The following is a 16,902-nucleotide window of genomic DNA, read 5'->3' on the forward strand; positions in this document are numbered from 1 at the left end:
CATATTTGTGCGGTCGCTTTCTTGTTGCTAGCTACCACAATGCGCCTACTTTTTCATCACCTATCTCACCTAGGACGCATAATTGGACACAAGCACACACAAACGCCCCGCAACAGGGTTTTGTGATTTGATTCCGTTAAAACAATTCTCTCCCAAGTCCTACCAACTTCCTCATTAAAACACTGCCACTTGATTTCATTGGCTTCTGAATACCTTTTCATTTTGTTGGTTTTACTTTTCTGGCTCTTCTGTCTTTTGTCACAGTCTTTCTTTTTTAAGATTTTATTTATTCATTTGACAGACAGAGATCACAAGTAGGCAGAGAGGCAGGCAGAGAGAGGGGGGAAGCAGGCTCCCCGCGGAGCAGAGATCCTGATGTGGGGCTCGATCCCAGGACCCTGAGATCATGACCTGAGCTGAGACCAAGAGTCCGATGCTTAACTAACTAAGCCTCCAGGAGCCCCACAGCCCTCATCTTTATTTATGTATTTTTAAAATTATAAAGCTTATTTATTTATTTATTTATTAAGTAATCTCCGCACCAACATGGGGCTTGAACTGATGGCCCAGAGATCCAGACTCACAGGCTTTTCCGACCGACCCAGTCAGGTGCCCTGACAATCCTCATTTTTAAAGTGCATTTCCCCAAGATTCAGGCATCCAACCCCTTTCCCTTGGTTTCAATTGTCATTCTATCCTCTAGGCCAGTGATCTCCAGCTAAGGGTGGGGGGCTGATCTCCCTTCCCCCGGAATACTTGGCAATGTCTAGAGACATTTTTTTGGTTTGGAGGAGGGAGGGTGGTGACAGGAGAGGACAGGGAAGGGATGTGTGTGCTATGACATCTAGTGGGTAGCAGGTAGGCCTACTTCTGCAAAACATCTTACCCCGTTCCTCACAAAGAACAATCTGGTCTAAACTATTAAGAGTTGTTGAGGTTGAGAAACCCTCCTCTAGGCCTCCACATCTAACTGGCTGCTTGTTACTTTTTCTAAATATTTTAATTCACTATTCAACCACACTTCACTCCTATTACTGGCGTATTAGACCTACTGCTCCTTTATCTGACCCCTTCTTTTTCATGGCTTTCCGCTGCCAATCCTGAAAGCCTGTTATATACTAGGAGCTTAAGATAAATCAGTAAAGGGGCGCCGGGGTGGCTCAGTTGGTTGAACGTTTGACTCTTGGTCTCGGCTCAGGTCCTGATCTCAGGGTTGTGAGATCGAGCCAGCCCTACTTCGTGTTTCATGTTCAATATGGCATCTGCTTGAGATTCTCTCTCTCCTTCTCCATCTGCCCCTCCCTCTGCTTGTGCTCACTCTCTCTCTCTCAAATTAAAAAAAAAAAAAACTAAAGAAAAAAATAAAATCTGAAGGAAAAAAAAGATAAATAAAAAGAAAAAGAATAGGCAAAGTTCCTCTCCTCAAGGAGCTTCATGAGGTGGCAGGCAAGATGTTGGCCAGATCTGTAGCCATTTCAAGGCTTGATGGAGCCTGAAGGATTTGCTTCCAAGTTCACTGACGTGGCTGTTGGCAGGAGGCCTCAGTTTCCCCCATGTGAGCCTCTTTATAGGATTCCATAGAGCCACTTACAACATGTCAGCTGGCTTCCTGCAGAACAAGTGATCCAGGATAGAAAGAGCAAAAGAGGGTATCTTTTTATGACCTGGTCCCCAGAGTCACACACTGCCAGTTCTGCTTTCCCCTATTTATTGGGTTCGAGGCAATAGGTCATACTCAAGATTAGGAAATTAGGCTCTAACTCTGAGGGGAGAAGATTCTAAGAATCAGTGGATATACTTGTAAAATCATCACACTTCCCTCCCTATTATATCTAGCCTATTTTAATAACTCACCCCCATATATACCTTACGCCCAAACTCACCTTGCACAAGAGTTGCTATATCTCCCTAAAACATCATCTTAATTTTGTCTTGTCCTTCCTCAAAATTCTCCACTATAAAATACAGGTGCTAAGTGACATATATATAAATGTTATCACTGAAGCATTGTTTCTAGTACTGAAACGTAAAAAACAACTTAAATCTGATCAACAGGAGAGTGATCAAAGACACTGTGGTATATTCACACAATGACCAACTAGGCAGCTGTTGAAAATAACACAGAAGTGCTCTATGCACCGCCAAGGAAAAAGCTTCTGGATGTAGGTATGGGTGAAGAGCAGAACAGTGTGTGTAGTACGCTACCTCTTAAGTGTAAACAAGGCAGGGGTAGAAGAGTATATTTGCTTTTATATACACCAAGAAATTCTGGAGGATAGATAAGAACCTAATAAGAATGATTTCCTATGGGAGGGGTCCAGGACTGACTACAAAATTATTTTAAAATATGAACCGTGTGAATATACTACTTATTAAGAAGTGAATTTTAGGGGCGCCTGGGTGGCTCAGTCGGTCAAGCATCCCCCTAGCTTGCTCTCTCTCTCTCTGTCAAATAAGTAAATAAAATCTTTAAAAAAATAAAAAGAAGTGAATTGTATTTACTTATTTTTTTAAAGATTTCATTTATTTATTTGACAGAGAGAGAGATCACAAGTAGGCAGAGCAGTAGGCAGAAAGAGAGGGGAAAGCAGTCTCCCCGCTGAGCAGAGAGCCCAATGCGGGGCATGATCCCAGGACTGTGAGATCATGACCTGAGCTGAAGGCAGAGGCTTAACCCACTGAGCCACCCAGGCGCTCCTATGTTTTGGTTTCTTGATCCGGGTACTGGTTATATGGGTGTATTCACTTTGTGAAAATTCATTGAGCTTACACTTAAGAATTGCATATTTTTCTGTATTATATTATTCTTTAAAAAATTAAATAATGTATATCTCAATATGTAAATGCTTAGGGAGGACTTAGTCAAAGACTTAGTGAAGTGATCATAATGAAGTCATCATACGCTTGGATCTACATACAGGATTTCTATGAATTCAGCAGCTACAAGCTTAGACTGTCACAGATGGGTTGCATTGGTGACTCAAATTCAAGTGTGCCCCTCTGTGCCATGATTTTCCAAAATGGCAAACAATTCTTGGTGAAATTCCAAACAAAACAAAATACAATCTTTCCTTGATATATACAGGTGTCTGTCTCTCTGGAAAAGTGAGGATTAAAACTACTCTTTTTGGGGCGCCTGGGCGGCACATCGGGCTCCCTGCTCAGCGAGGAGCCTGCTTCTCCCTCTGCACCTCACCCTGCTCATCCTCCCTCTCTCTCAAATAAACAAACAAAATTTGGGGGGAAAAAACTGTACTCTTTTTTTAAACAATTTTTTAAAAATTTCGTGTAAGTAATCACTATACCCCATGTGGGGCTTAAACTCTTGACCCTAATATCAAGAGTTACATGATCTTCTGACTGAGCCAGCCAGGTACCCCAGGTTTATAACTGTATTTATAAATGTGTGTTTATATATAAAATGGATTTAGGTTCAGTACTTGGATAATTATAAATGTGTTTTGACCTACATGAAAGTCCATGGGCCGTTCCAAAACTGGTGGAGGACAAGGGACATGTCATTGAGCAAGGCTGTCTGCTGCTGTGTAAGACAACTGATATCCCCGGGTTCACCCATTAAATGCCAATGTGACAAAAAAATGTCCCCACAAATTCACAGAACACTCCCTAGGGGGTAGCATGTCCCTTATTGAGAGCCACTGGTTTAGGGCCACAGATTTAGGGCATAAAGAGGGATGCTCAAAGAAGTGGGAGGTGAAAAGATTATTTAGAGCCCAGTGAAAGTCAGCTTAGTTGGAGGAGAAATGCAGTGAGGGGAAAAAGGAGGGGACTAACAGGCTTGAGTCATAACAATGTGGTTAGTGAGTTGGAGGACAAATGAGTGAGTGGAAACTTGCAGACAAAAAACTATTGACTTTTAAAATTTACTTCTTGGGGCACCTGGGTGGCTCAGTTGGTTAAATCTGCCTACCGCTCAGGTCATGATCTCAGGGTCCTGGGATCAAGTCCCACGTTGGGCTCCCTGCCCTGCAGGGATCCAGCTTCTCCCACTCCCTCTGTTCCTCCCCTTGCTTGTGCATGCACTCTTTCTCAAATAAATACAATCTTTAAAAATAAGTAAATAGGGGCACCTGGGTGGCTCAGTGGGTTAAGCCTCTGCCTTCAGCTCAGGTCATGATCTCAGGGTCCTGGGATCAAGCCCCACATTGGGCTCTCTGCTCAGCAGGGAGCCTGCTTCCCTTCCTCTCTCTCTGCCTGCCTTTCTGCCTACTTGTGATCTCTGTCTGTCAAATAAATAAAATTTTAAAAATGTTTAAAAAAAATAAAAATAAAAATAAGTAAATAGGGGCGCCTGGGTGGCTCAGTGGTTAAATCCTCTGCCTTCGGCTCAGGTCAGGGTCCCAGGGTCCTGGGATCGAGCCCCACATGGGGTTCTCTTCTCAGCAGGGAGCCTGCTTCCCCCCTCCACCTGCCTCTCTGCTTGCTTGTGATCTCTGAGCCCCACATAAATATATATATGCACATATATATATGTGTGTATATATATATATTTAAAGATTTATTTGAGAGAGAGAGAGGGAGAGAGCACGAGTGAGCCACAAGCAAGAGAAGGAGCAGTGAGGGAGAGAGAGGGATAAGAAGACTCCATGCTGAGCCCAGAGCCCAACATGGGACTTGATCCCAGGACACTGAGATCATGACCTAAGCCGAAACCAAGAGTCGCACACACACTTTAACCAGCTGAACCACCCAGGCAGCCCTTAAATATATATTTTTAAGTTTATTATTTTTTTTATTAATCTCTACCACCCCAAGGTTAAGAGTTGCAAGCTCCTCTGACTGAGCCAGCCGGGTACCCCTAGTTTTGCCTCTTTTTAATGTAATACAAATGGAATCATACTACATATACATATATATGCACAGATATACTCTTTCATGTCTGGATTCTTTTCGTTCTAAAATTCATATCCTTGCCCTGTAATTGTACTTTTATTCTAAATTATGTAAGGCACACTATTGTACTATTGGATACACATTTTAAAATAAAAGACTTTGTCTTTTATACTGAGGGTTATATTGAGTTTTTAAAAGTAGCACAGTAGGGATGCCCTGCTGCCTCAGCTGGCTAAGCACCTGCCTTCGACTCAGGTCAAGATCCCAGGGTCCTGAGATTGAGCCCTGAGTCAGGGTCCCTGCTCAGCCTGGAGTCTGCTTCTCCTTCTCCCTCCTCGTCTCTCTCAAATAAATAAAATCTTTTAAAATAAATGAAAATAAAAGTAGCACTGTAAATGTGTTACTTCTCTATTCATTCATTTGTTCGTAGCAAAAGGAGGATTAAAAATAATTCTAAAAGGCGTGCCATAGTTCTGATAGGCTGCCACCAAATTGTTTGCAGCCTCCTGAGTTTGCCCTCTGGCCCTCTGCACAGTTGAGGTAACCCAGGCACGGTCTCCCTTCCTGACCCCCTTTTCCTTCAATTCTCAAGATGATTCATCACTTTCTCAGAGAAGTCTCTTTCTCCAGCTCTGCTTCTGTGCTCTTTCAGGAACCTGTACACAAGCTGAGTTTAGCATTTATCTCACTATGCACTGTGTCTGTTTACTTGTCTCTCTGGGGAAAAGGACTCTCACTGTCTCATTCACCATCGTAGCGTTTGTGTCTGGTATGTGCTTGGAATTCAACAAATGTGTTGAGCAAATAAATGGACACCTTAGCCTATATTTAGAGCCTTCTCCACCAGCCAGGCCCCATCTAGGTCTCTTTTGCTGACAGAAAGATCATGGATGTATGTATGTGTGTGCGTGTGTGTTATGGACCTCCCTGCCCCAACACTGTCACTCTAGCTGTGAGTACCACTGTCCCTCTGCCTTCCCAGCCTGCAACACCAGGCACAGGCATTTCCAGAAACCTCTACCTAGACTTGTTTTCTGAGTGCTGTCTAGAGCTGACCTCCACCCAAAACCAGAGGATGCCAAGGATTGCCTTTAGACAACATGGCGGCTGTCCAACTCAACCTCCCCCATTCTAGCTAAGCCAGCTGTTCTCACAGGCACCATCTGCACTCATTTTCTTCTTTTCTTTCCTTCTTTTTTCTCTTCAAGTGTGAAGGGAGCATTGGAAATGCCTTTATGGAATATGTCCGTGATGCAGCCTTTAAGCCTCTCTTGAAAATGGCCTACTCTCTGAAACATCTGCATGTAATTACAGCAGGGACTTTCAGATATTCTGCTTTATTTAAGCGAAAACGCTAGTATTTTTGTTGGTGACAGTGTAAGTCTACGTCCAATCAGGAGAAGGAAAGTACACAGTAATTTGAACAAGGACAAGTTTATTCTACAGAATTACTGGGGCAGGGGCACCTGGGGGCTCAGTCAGTGAAGCGTCTGCCTTCCGCTCAGGTCATGATCCCAGAGTCCTGGGATTGAGCCCTATGTTGGGTTCCCTGCTCAGTGGGGAGTCTGCTTCTCCCTCTCCCTCTGCCCCTCCCCCTGACTCATGCTCTGTCTTGTTCTCCATGTCAAATAAATAAATAAAATTCTTGGGGCACCTGGCTGGCTCAGTCAGTGGAACACGAAGCTCTTGATCTCAGGGTTGTGGGTTCGAGCCTCATACTGGGTGGGGAGATTACTTAAAAATAAAATCTTCAAAAAAAAAAGAATTATCAACTATAACAGGGAAGTAGAGAAATGAGGGACTGGAATGTGTTCGCTTCTGGGGCTGCCATAACAAGTTACACAAACTAGGTGGCTTAAGACAACACACATCCATTCTCTCATCGTTCTGGAGACTGGAAATCTGAAATCGAGGCATCGGGAGGGCCATACGCCTTCTGAAACCCTGGGTAATAACCTTCCACGCCTCTTTCTAGCTTTTGGCGATTGTTAGCAATCTCAGGCATTCCTGGGTTTCAAGATGTCTGTGTCTCTGTGCATGTCTTCACAAGGCGCTCTCCTTTCTATTTGTATCCAAATTTCCTTTTTCATACAAGGACACCAGTCATCGGATCAGGATCCACCCTGATCCAGTATGACCTCACTTGTATCTGTAAAGATTCTATTTCCCAAATAAGGTCACAATTATAGGAACTGGACGTTAGGACTTGAACATATATTTGAGGCGGGGGAACACAATTCTGCCCATTACAGATAACAGGAAGTAAAGATTCTCAACAATGCAGGAATAGCAGATAAAAGAAGTCACTACCCCAGCTGGGGATGTAGCACCCAAGGCATAGCCTCTACCTGGGCCTCCCCGGGGTGAGATCTACAACTTTTTGGAGAGAGCACCGAAGTTGCTGGGGTGCCACTTCTGGTGGAACTTGCTGGAAATCCCTCTGGGACACCAGGGAAAACTGCTCACAGGAAGGTGCCTCAGAGGCATTGCACCAGAGAACCGTCCAAGGGATACAGCAGGGGAGCTTCTGGCCAGTGTGCCTGGCAGGAGCTTGGCACTGGAGAAGCGGCCTACACTTCAGAATCTGGGAACAGGGGAACCCACTTGTATACCCCAGGAGCCTGCCAATAGGGCTCACTGCAACCAGGAAGCAAACCCCTTTTTTTCTGCAATCCCTCCATAGCTGCCTACTGACAAATTTAATATGATGCCGGTTGGCAAAGAAAATATATTTAAAGGGCTCAGATCCCTTTTCAGAGAGGAGGCAAGAAGCATGAATTTGCAGCTGAGGTAATAAACTCGTAACTGGTAGAGACACATACCATTGTTTCAGATATTAACGGACATCTCCCTTCACCCTTCTTGATTCTCTACTTTCCTCAACCTCTCCCCACCTCTGACATCCTCACCATAAGCCCTATCACTTTACCATTCAGTTGTTCTAAACTTGACACCTTCCTATCATCTCCGCCCCCCGAAAAGAAAAAAAAAAAAAAAAAAGGAGCCAAATATAGTACTTGTGGCAGGTGGCTCTCTAATCGGGGAAGCAGAGTTAGACCAGAGGCAGGAGCAACTTTCTCAGACCAAAACAAATTCCGGCAACTCGTAGTCGCTGACCAAAGTGGAAAGGCCCCAGAAGGGGTTCTTAAAAGCTCCTCACCTGGGGAATTAAATTGATCACGAATTGCTGACACCTGGCTTGGACAAGTCCTTTAAGCGGGAGAGGGCTGAGCAATGGCTATTCTGTATACAGGAATGTAAACTCTAACCTCCTGGGGGTAAGCACCTGTCTATCCCCAGGCACCACGTGCAGGAGGTGTTGCAATCTTGTTAAATGGTTGATGCCAACCAGAAGAGCAACCCAAACTCAAGGTTTCCTGCCATTTTCCAGGAATGGTACTGAGCAGAGTCGGCTTGAGGGCCAAAAGGGATAGAGGGTACTCTGAGAGAAAAGAGAGATGGTTTTATCATCCATATTTTACATATTTTACCTGTAGCCCAAGACTTAATTTATCATGCACAATCAGATGTATCTTCTGATTTGATTTTGATTTTTCAAGTCTATTTAGAGATAGGCATGACAGAGTTTATTGTTCTCATTTTACAAGTGAGGCCACTGAGGCTGGGAACAGTTAAGCATAAGTGAGGCCAAGTCTAAAGGAGCCCAGAGTTTCTGGAGAATGATACAGCCATGTGTCAACCTCCAGCCACATCCCCTGCCCCAACGGAAGCTATGTGGGGCCTCTTGCTACTGGATCAGCACACACTGCCATGCCCTGGAGTGTGTGCACAGGCGGTGATAAGAGTTGTTGAAATGGTAGTCACAAGGAAGGCAGAGGTGAAACCGCTCACCATTACTAGCCTGGGCTTAGGGTCAAGACTCCCCAGTCTACATTAGACTTAATTTGATGAACGCCAGCACACCAACTTAGGATCTTAGGGCTGTGCCTCCCTACCAGATTCTCAGGCCCAGGCCCTGACCCTTTCCTCAGGCTACTTCCTCAGGTTGACTTCTTCAGGAGACCCAAAGAATCAAAACTCTGATCAGGCATGCTCTGCCCTTGAAAGTTTTTCTTGCCCTGGGGCTTAGGAAGCACCTGTTTAAGCAGAAAAGTGAGAGTCTGCAGAAGGGCTCTCAGCTCACCAAGGTTGAAAAGCTTTTCCAAGCAGTCACAGCTGGAAGCATCGCCATACCCCTAAGGAACCCCTATACCCTTTCAGGCACCATACAGCCAACAGGGATCCAGGGCAGAGAGAACACCTCTAGATGGAAAAGGTGCCGCCTACCCTCAGCAGAAGTCTCATCGTGGATTTCCAGAGGTCCCTGCAGGCCTTGGGTTACAAAGAGTTGGCTTGGTCTGGAGGGCGAGCCCTGGATGAGTCCTTGCTTACATCTGGATGACTCTGGATGAGCCCTTGGTTACAGGGTTGGGGAGTCACTTTCCACACCAGCTCTCACTGATTTTGCTCTTTCCATATCATCCTCTCTGTGTCATTACTTTTATCACTAAGCCCCAGAAGAAAGAATTATGCTGGGCAGGGAACTCTGCACCTTCATCTCAGACCCAGGATTCTAGTCTTCAGGCTTTCTTTTTCCTGAAGAAAAAAAGTACCGGTTTGGATCAGAGAATTCTGGGGAAGGAGAACTACTGGAAACACAGGCACTGGTTTGGCGGTGAGGGTGCCTTCACAGTGCAAGAAGTTAGTGCAGGCCCACTTCCTGCCCACCAGTAGCCCACCTCCAGGTAAAGGTTTCATGATACAGCCTCTCAAGCATCAGGATTTCATCCCTTAATACTAAAGACTACGACTGCTACTACTGCTGCTGCTACTACTCCTATTACTGAGGATTGTTTCCCTTCAAACAGCGCTCGTGGGAGTCCGGAACAGAAAGGAAAGCTGCCAGACACCACTGAGCACGCCAAGGTGGTTATCGGTCCCTCTATACCGAGCCCTCGACGCGGGCCACACAAACCCCCACACCTCCGAGAAGAAGGTCAACGGCCGCAGCCTCCTCCCAGTTTTGGCTCAGCCCAGTCTCTCCGGGACGTCGTGCAAACACTGGAGCCGGAGGCTCTGGTTCCTAGTCCCGCCCCAAAATCTTCTCAGCGCCTTAGGAACCGGCTTGAGGATTCCCGGAGGGTACCGGAACCGCCCTCAATGAGGCCTCTCTAGGAAATTGGGAATTTCCCATGTCGTTAGTATTCAGTTCACGTTTATTGGCCTAAGAACTAAAGCACCGGAAGGTGCCCTTAAAAAACGTGGCGGCACTCTACTCACTACAGCTACCTCAGTAGCTCAAGAAACTTGGCCTGGTCTTCAACCGCTGACTGCCTGGCCTTCAGAAAATGACACCATCCGGTCCACTTTGGTTCATCGAGGACAGAGCTACCTGCCCTCAACTATAATGGCGGCGGTGCCTAATTTGGCTTCTTGCCCCTAGGGAAGATGGCTGCCAGGTGGCTTCACTTAGTTTCTCGCCACCCCGGAAGACGGGGACCGGCGATTGGGCGGTGCCCGAGGGCTCGGAGAAGAAGGCCCTTGGCGGTTGGGCAGTGCTGGGTAAGGCTGGTTTAAAGGAGCCGGAGGTAGGAGCCGTCGAAGACCCGGGATCCGCGGGAGGCGGCGGTGAGCGGCGCGCGGGGGAGGGCACCGAGCGGCTGGAGAGAGGGCGGGAGGAGGGAGGGAGGGAAGCAAACATTTGAACCATCTGGTCCCGGGCTGGGGAGAGCGCTGGGCGGGGAGCCGGGGGGTGGGGGGAGAGGGGGTCTGTGGGCGGGACCTCCCGGGATTGGCGTGAAGGGGGTATCTGCTTGACAGTAGATCCCCGGGGATCCGGACTGAGTTCGTGATGCTCAAGCTCGGGCCACTCCTATCTGAGTGGAGCTTTGCGGAGCCCAAACTCACAGGGAGAGAGGATCCCCGCGGCGTCTCATTGGAGGAACCGCGCTGTAGGATTCTTTCCACAGGGATCCAGTCTAGGGGATCTGGTGGGGCGGGGTAAGGGAGAGGACCGTCGGTGTGTGGGAGTATAGCTTCGGAGTTCTTGGCCACTCGGTGGCAGTGGATGAGGATTGCAGAGGGATCCGGCGGAAAGTGAGACTCCCAGGACCGGGATCCCAGCTGATCCCGGGAGATCTCAGGGCGGATTCTGTAGGGACAAAGGCCCCAGAAGCTCGGGCCGTGGGAGAACTGGCGCCGCTGCAAGCCAGGTTCTCCCAGCAAGTGCTAGTCAGGACGCGGGTGGATCCACTGATCTCGGGCGACGGCAGCGGGAAGACACCCTCTCTGGACGGCCAGCCGGGGTCGCCCTTTCACGCCCTAGGGCTTCGGCCTTTGGGCTACCGGGAGCCGCGGGCGGACCATGAAGGGCGGAGCCCCAGGGGAAGGGCTGGCCCTCACTCCCCGCTCCCCCGCTCCCCCCATCCCAGGCTGCGACCTGGGATCCCCCAGGGACTCCCCGGAGCCGCCGCTTCCCCAATGGACTTGCCCGGGGACTCCAGGTGAGAGCGCACCCCGCCCGCCTGTCTTGAGCACGGGAAACGGGACCCTGGCGGCCGTACCGGGGAAACCACAGAGCCAATGACAGGCTCAGGCGACCGTCCTCTGCTTCTCTCATCTTCCAGTTCACCTGGCCGGTCACGTCTGTGCCGCCAGCCCCTGGCTCGAGCATTATGGGGAGCCAGGAGCCCCAAACGGCCGAGACTGCAGTCTCTAGCGGCCCCTTCACCTCTGGAAAAGGCCTCTCGGAGGGTTTTGGCTGTGGTGCTGGAAGATATTATGGCTGCCCACATGGTGAGCTCCCTGAACTGAGAGGCCCCTTTCTCCCTCAGGCCCCCTCTTCAGAACCAGAGTCAGACCAGATCACTAGTGAGGATAATTGAGACCCAAATACCTCATTCTCACACTCATTGCCAGGCAGCCTCCCTAATGCTAGAGATCTCCTTGGCTCTCACTTAATCCAACCTAGATCTGGGCAGGGTCTTTAGTGCCCATTCCCCACAAAAAAACCCTGCTGGGCTGGAACCACATCTCTACAAGTGCTCTTAAGTATAAGAAACCCTTGATTTCTTCCCAGCCCAACGTCTAGGCAATTCTTGGGAAGCAGGCTGAGGTCTTTGGCTCTATTGCACAGGTTAGAAAAACAGGGCAGTGACTCACCCAAGGTCACTCCTTTCCATTTCTCCAAACAGCCTGTGTGAGATTACTACAGCTCGGGACATTTACTCTCTGGCCCCGAAACTGATTCAGTTAAATGCACTTCTTTGGGTTTTTAAGCGAATTCTAGCCATAGACTCTGTCACTTCTGTGGCATATGGCCCAGTTAGGCTCAGAAAGGCCCTGTCCAGTCCAACCTCATTTCATTGCCTTGCCCTTGACACTTCCTCCTCAATTAGGTTCCCCTGGTGTCCCAAGAAGAGACCCCCACCACACGGCACCGCAGCAACCGGCAGGATTCTATCCACAGCCAGCCGCCTGCCTCGCCACCCCAAGAGGCTACGTGGTCCTCACAGACCAGGTGAGAATGGCGGGATGGAAGGTAGGCTAGGAGCCTACCTGAGCCCCTCTGATCTTCTTGTTTCCTCTCTAGGCCTCCCGACCCACTGCACTTATGCCGAGAGCCCTTGAGCCGCATCCACCGGCCCTCTTCTACCCTGAGGCGGCGATCAAGGACAACCCCTGGCCCAGAGGAGGGCCCTTCACAAAAGGTGGACTGGGCCCCCCAGCCTACTCTGGTGGTGATGCTAGAGGACATTGCCAGCCCAAGACCCTCAACTGAGGTATGAGAATTTGGGGGTAAGGATGTAAGGGGTTCAGCTGGGATAGGTTTTTCCCAGAGCAAGGAGAACAGCATTCTATATGGAAGACACTGAGGAGAGACCTATATGAAAAAGTCTTTGGTGTGAACCCTGGCAGGCTTCTGGACGCTTGAGAGGGTCAGAATGTGGGGAGCTAGAGAGGCCATAGGGGGCTTCCCTGCCTCCCCCAAAACATCCTTTGTTTACATCCAGGGTTTTGCTGATGAGACTCCCAACTTCCTCATCCCCACGAGAAGGTGAGAGGGCTGGGGCAGGGATTAACGAAATGTCCAAGGCAGCAGTTATCACCCCAGCGGCTAGAGCTAAGGGCATCAGAATTTGCTTGTCCAGTAGCACCTTCAGAAGCCTTAAGGGACTGGGGAGGTGCTGGCTTGGGTGGGACCTGAACCTGGAAGCTCCCTCAGCCTTTACTTTCCCCCTTCACCCCAGAGCCGAGCCCGTGACGATTGTTCACCAGTCAATGCCTCCATCCAGGGACCTGGATCCCCCATTCCAGCCATCTGCCCTGCCTGAGGACCCTCCGGAGACCCCACCACCAGGTAAGGACTCAAAGGGATGAGATTTAGGGCTCTGGAAAATGCTGGCTGAGCTTAAAAGTATCCGGGGCAGAGGTAGGGGCTGAAGGGAAGAGGCTTATCTCCCTCCCTGAGGGGAGTTTGGTGTGTGAAGATGGGGTATAGACTTCAGAGGCCTGACGTTCAACTCCTAAATTTAGGGCTTGGTATTTTAGGCGTGGGCTTATACCTTTGTGAGGGAAGCTTAGTGGTTGGGGGAGGGGCTGAGGCTACCAAAGTAGAGCTTAGGCACATGCAGCTGAGGAATGCCCACCTGAGCCTCTCCTTCTCCTCAGCCCCGGATCCTGTACTGGAGCCCCCATCGATCCCACCGCCGTCCAGCCTTTTACGCCCCCGCCTCAGTCCCTGGGGCTTGGCCCCCCTCTTCCGTTCCGTCCGCTCCAAGCTGGAGAGCTTTGCTGACATCTTCCTCACGCCCAACAAAGTCCCACGGCCCCCACCCCCATCACCCCCCATGAAGTTGGAGTTGAAGATTGCCATCTCAGAGGCTGAGCAGTCCAGGGCTGTTGAGGACACTGCGTCTGTCAGCCCCCGGCCCCCTATCCGCCAGTGGCGAGCCCAAGACCACAACCCCCCAGCACCTCTCTCTAAGCCCTCTCTGGGCCGAAGCCACTCCTGCCCTGATCTGGGACCTCCTGGCCCAGATGCCTGCAGCTGGCCCCCTGCTCCCCATCACCCAAGCCGGTCACGGCCCCGGCGGCACACCGTGGGTGGTGGAGAGACGGCCCGACCGCCACCACCCCCTCGGCCCTGTCTCCGGAAAGAGGTCTTCCCTCTTGGAGGAGTGGGAGGCTCTCCTACCCTTGTCACAACTTGCTCGTCCACCGCATCTTCCTCCTCCTTCTCTGAACCTGCAGAACCCAGGTAGTGCTCTCGATAAACCCTTCTTTTCTTTTCTTTTTTTTTTTTTTGAAAGATTTTATTTATTCATTTGAGAGAGAGAGAGAGCGAGTACGTGCACAAGTTGGTGGGGTGGGCAGAGGGAGAGGGAGAAGCAAACTCTGCCTTGAACAGGGAGCCTGATGTGGAGCTCGATCCCAGGACCCTAGGATCATGACCTGAGTCAGAGTAAGACACTTAACTGACTGAGCCAGCCAGGTTCCCTTCGATAAACCCTTCTTAAAGCCCTGGCACAGTCTGGGCTCAGCCTCCTTCCCTATTATCCAGTGGGCAGGAGATGGAGATATTGCTATAAATTTGTCCATGAGCCTTCACTTTCTCTGCAGGTTGGGCTCAACCAAAGGGAAGGAGCCAAGGGCCTCAGAGGACCAGGTGCTTTCAGACCCGGAGACCAAGGTAGGAGTACAGATCGGGGGAGGAGACAAGTGGGAGCCTGAGGCCATGCTGCACCCTTATCCTCTGCCCTGTTTTCGCAGACCATGGGAAAGGTTTCTCGATTCAGAATACGCAGGACACCAGCCCGTGCTCAGCTAAACCTTACACCAATGGGGCTGCCTCGACCAATCAGGTGAGTGGCTTATTGTACGTGGAGCTGCCTTTGCAAAACAGGTGTAGGCTCAGATCCCCTGAAGTGTGGCTTTGTCTCCTCTGAGAACATAATCCAGCTTGGAGGAGTCCATTTGGTCTGGACATGGTTTGCACCATCTGTAGATGGTAGAACCATCTGTCTGCCTTAGGCAGCATTCCTGGCCCTAGCGTGTCCCAGAAACTGAAATATAGACCAGGCCTTGCTTATCCTTTTTCCAGGGTACAGTGGCCCTGGGTTTTTCAATGGCCTCTGCTCTTTGCTCCCAGGTTGAACAAGAAGGAGTTCAGCTTAGAAGAAATTTATACCAACAAGAATTATCAGTCGCCTACAACCAGGAGGTGAGACACTTTGAAGGCTTGGGGGTGATAGAGGGAAGGCTGGAGCCACGGGCCATGCTGGTAACCAGCACCCCTCCCTGCCTGGTCCAGGACCTTTGAGACCATCTTTGAGGAACCCCGGGAGCGCAATGGGACTTTGATTTTCACCAGCTCAAAGAAGCTTCGGCGGGCTGTAGAATTTCGGGACAGCAGCCTTCCTCGATCCCGGCGGCCTTCTCGTGGGGTGCGGGCTGCAGGTGGCAGGACCCTCACCCCCAGCCTGCCCCCCAGCCCAGATGTGGGACCTCTGCTGCAGCAGCGGCTAGAGGAGCTGGATGCCTCACTCCTGGAAGAGGAAGAAGTGGATAGGGAGCAGCCCCATCGGACCTAGGAGCTCCATCTGTTTGTCCATCCGTCCTGAAGAATCTGAGGCAGTTATATATTTTTCTCTATATTTCTAGTAAAGTTTTCGATATGTTTCTGATCCTTTTGTATGTCTCTACCTGAGTTTGAGATTGATTGACGGTACTGGCTCATGTTTCTACTTTGGCCCCCGAAGACTGGGAAATGGGGGAGGTGCCAGGGAAGGCAATGAGGGTTGGATACAGGGAGGAAGTGGGGGGAGGATCATGGGAGATACTTCCTTGATTTGAAAATTTTCCTGTGTGGAGGGATACTTTGGAACCAGCACCGGAAGATACTGTGACCCCGGACTCTGATCAGGGTTCTCTAAATTCACTTAGATCAAGGAGGAGTCTGAGGGACCCAGAGTGGACGAAGGCCTTGATCAGGATGGCCCTGAATTCCTCCTAACGTGCAGGTGTGAACTTGCTTCTGGATTCAAGAGATAAAAGTAATCACCTGTAATTGAGCACTACAACAACTTGTAGTATGTGCCTGACTTGCACATAGTGCTGTGAGAAGGAATTTTCACATTTACACATAGGAAAGCAGGTTGAGGGGCGTCTGGCTGGCTCAGTTGGTGGAGCATGCAGCTCTTGATCTCAGGGTGTCATGAGTTCGAGCCCCAAGTTGGGTGTAGAGATTACTTAAAAAAAAAAAAAAAGAAAGTTGAGTGTGTAATGTGATGTCCTCATTAAAACGGTAACCCAGGCAACCAGAGGCCAGGAGTGGCATTCTCCATCTTTCAAAACTTAGAGGCACAATAGAGCAGTGACTTAGAGCACAGACTGTGTGTGGAGTTAAGCTTGAATCCAAAACCTGTGTAGGAAACTAAATGTGTATCAATTCCCCTCCCCCCCCTGTAAAATGGGTCTAAGAACAGTACCTCCCTGAAAGATTTCTTAACTGCCAAATGAGTTAACATGTGAGCAAAGCAGCGGACACTCGAACGCAAGGTGGTTTTTTTCCTTTCCTTATTAGCACGCGGACACCACAAGCCAACACTCTCCCACTGAAGGGAGCGATAACGCGACGCGGTTTCCTTCCCAGCGCGTCTGGCGCTCGCAAAGCACTCCGCGTGCTCGGGCCACCCCGCACCGCGGGGGATCCCGCAGAGCTGCCAGCAGCTCGACAGTCTCACCACGCGCGTGCGCGAAAAGCCAGGCGGTCTGTGGGCTAAGCCAAGCGGCGGAAAGAGAGAGACGACGTATCCGGCAGTGGAGTGGAACCTTCCGCGGCCGCCCGCCGCCAAGCGGCCAACCGCCCCTTAGGACTCGCGCAGTACATCACGACTCCAGTCTCGACGCTGTCTGAAGGCGGACCAATGAACAGAGAGCAGGAAGAGGCGGGGTCACCTGGGGGACCGCCCCAAGCGCCTACTTCTAACCAGTCGAGTCACAAGACCTGATGAAGGGCGGGGCTAATTTGACGTACACCCAATCCAA

The 16,902-nt window shown here is 49.9% G+C and overlaps 1 protein-coding gene across 4 annotated transcripts; it reads left to right on the forward strand.

Moving 5' to 3' along the window:
- The first annotated feature begins 10,408 nt into the window (after nt 1-10,408).
- Nucleotides 10,409-15,539, forward strand: LOC111162262 (proline rich 14). Of its 4 annotated transcripts, XM_022526545.1 has the most exons (12): nt 10,409-10,482; nt 11,286-11,357; nt 11,481-11,649; nt 12,252-12,373; nt 12,446-12,635; nt 12,867-12,910; nt 13,104-13,213; nt 13,525-14,113; nt 14,476-14,545; nt 14,626-14,717; nt 15,005-15,076; nt 15,167-15,539. In XM_022526545.1, the coding sequence occupies exons 2-12, from the start codon at nt 11,335-11,337 to the stop codon at nt 15,444-15,446; spliced, it is 1,761 nt and encodes a 586-aa protein (XP_022382253.1). In that variant the 5' UTR covers nt 10,409-10,482; nt 11,286-11,334; the 3' UTR covers nt 15,447-15,539. The 4 variants fall into 4 exon arrangements, with proteins under 4 accessions (XP_022382253.1, XP_022382254.1, XP_022382252.1 ...); XM_022526546.1 differs by lacking the exons at nt 10,409-10,482; nt 11,286-11,357 and having other exon boundaries at nt 11,374-11,649; nt 13,149-13,213; XM_022526544.1 differs by lacking the exons at nt 10,409-10,482; nt 11,286-11,357 and having other exon boundaries at nt 11,375-11,649.
- Nucleotides 15,540-16,902: the final 1,363 nt, after the last annotated feature.

This window comes from Enhydra lutris, unplaced genomic scaffold (genome assembly GCF_002288905.1).
Source record: "Enhydra lutris kenyoni isolate GAN:26980312 unplaced genomic scaffold, ASM228890v2 scaffoldscaffold90, whole genome shotgun sequence".
NCBI lineage: Eukaryota > Metazoa > Chordata > Mammalia > Carnivora > Mustelidae > Enhydra > Enhydra lutris.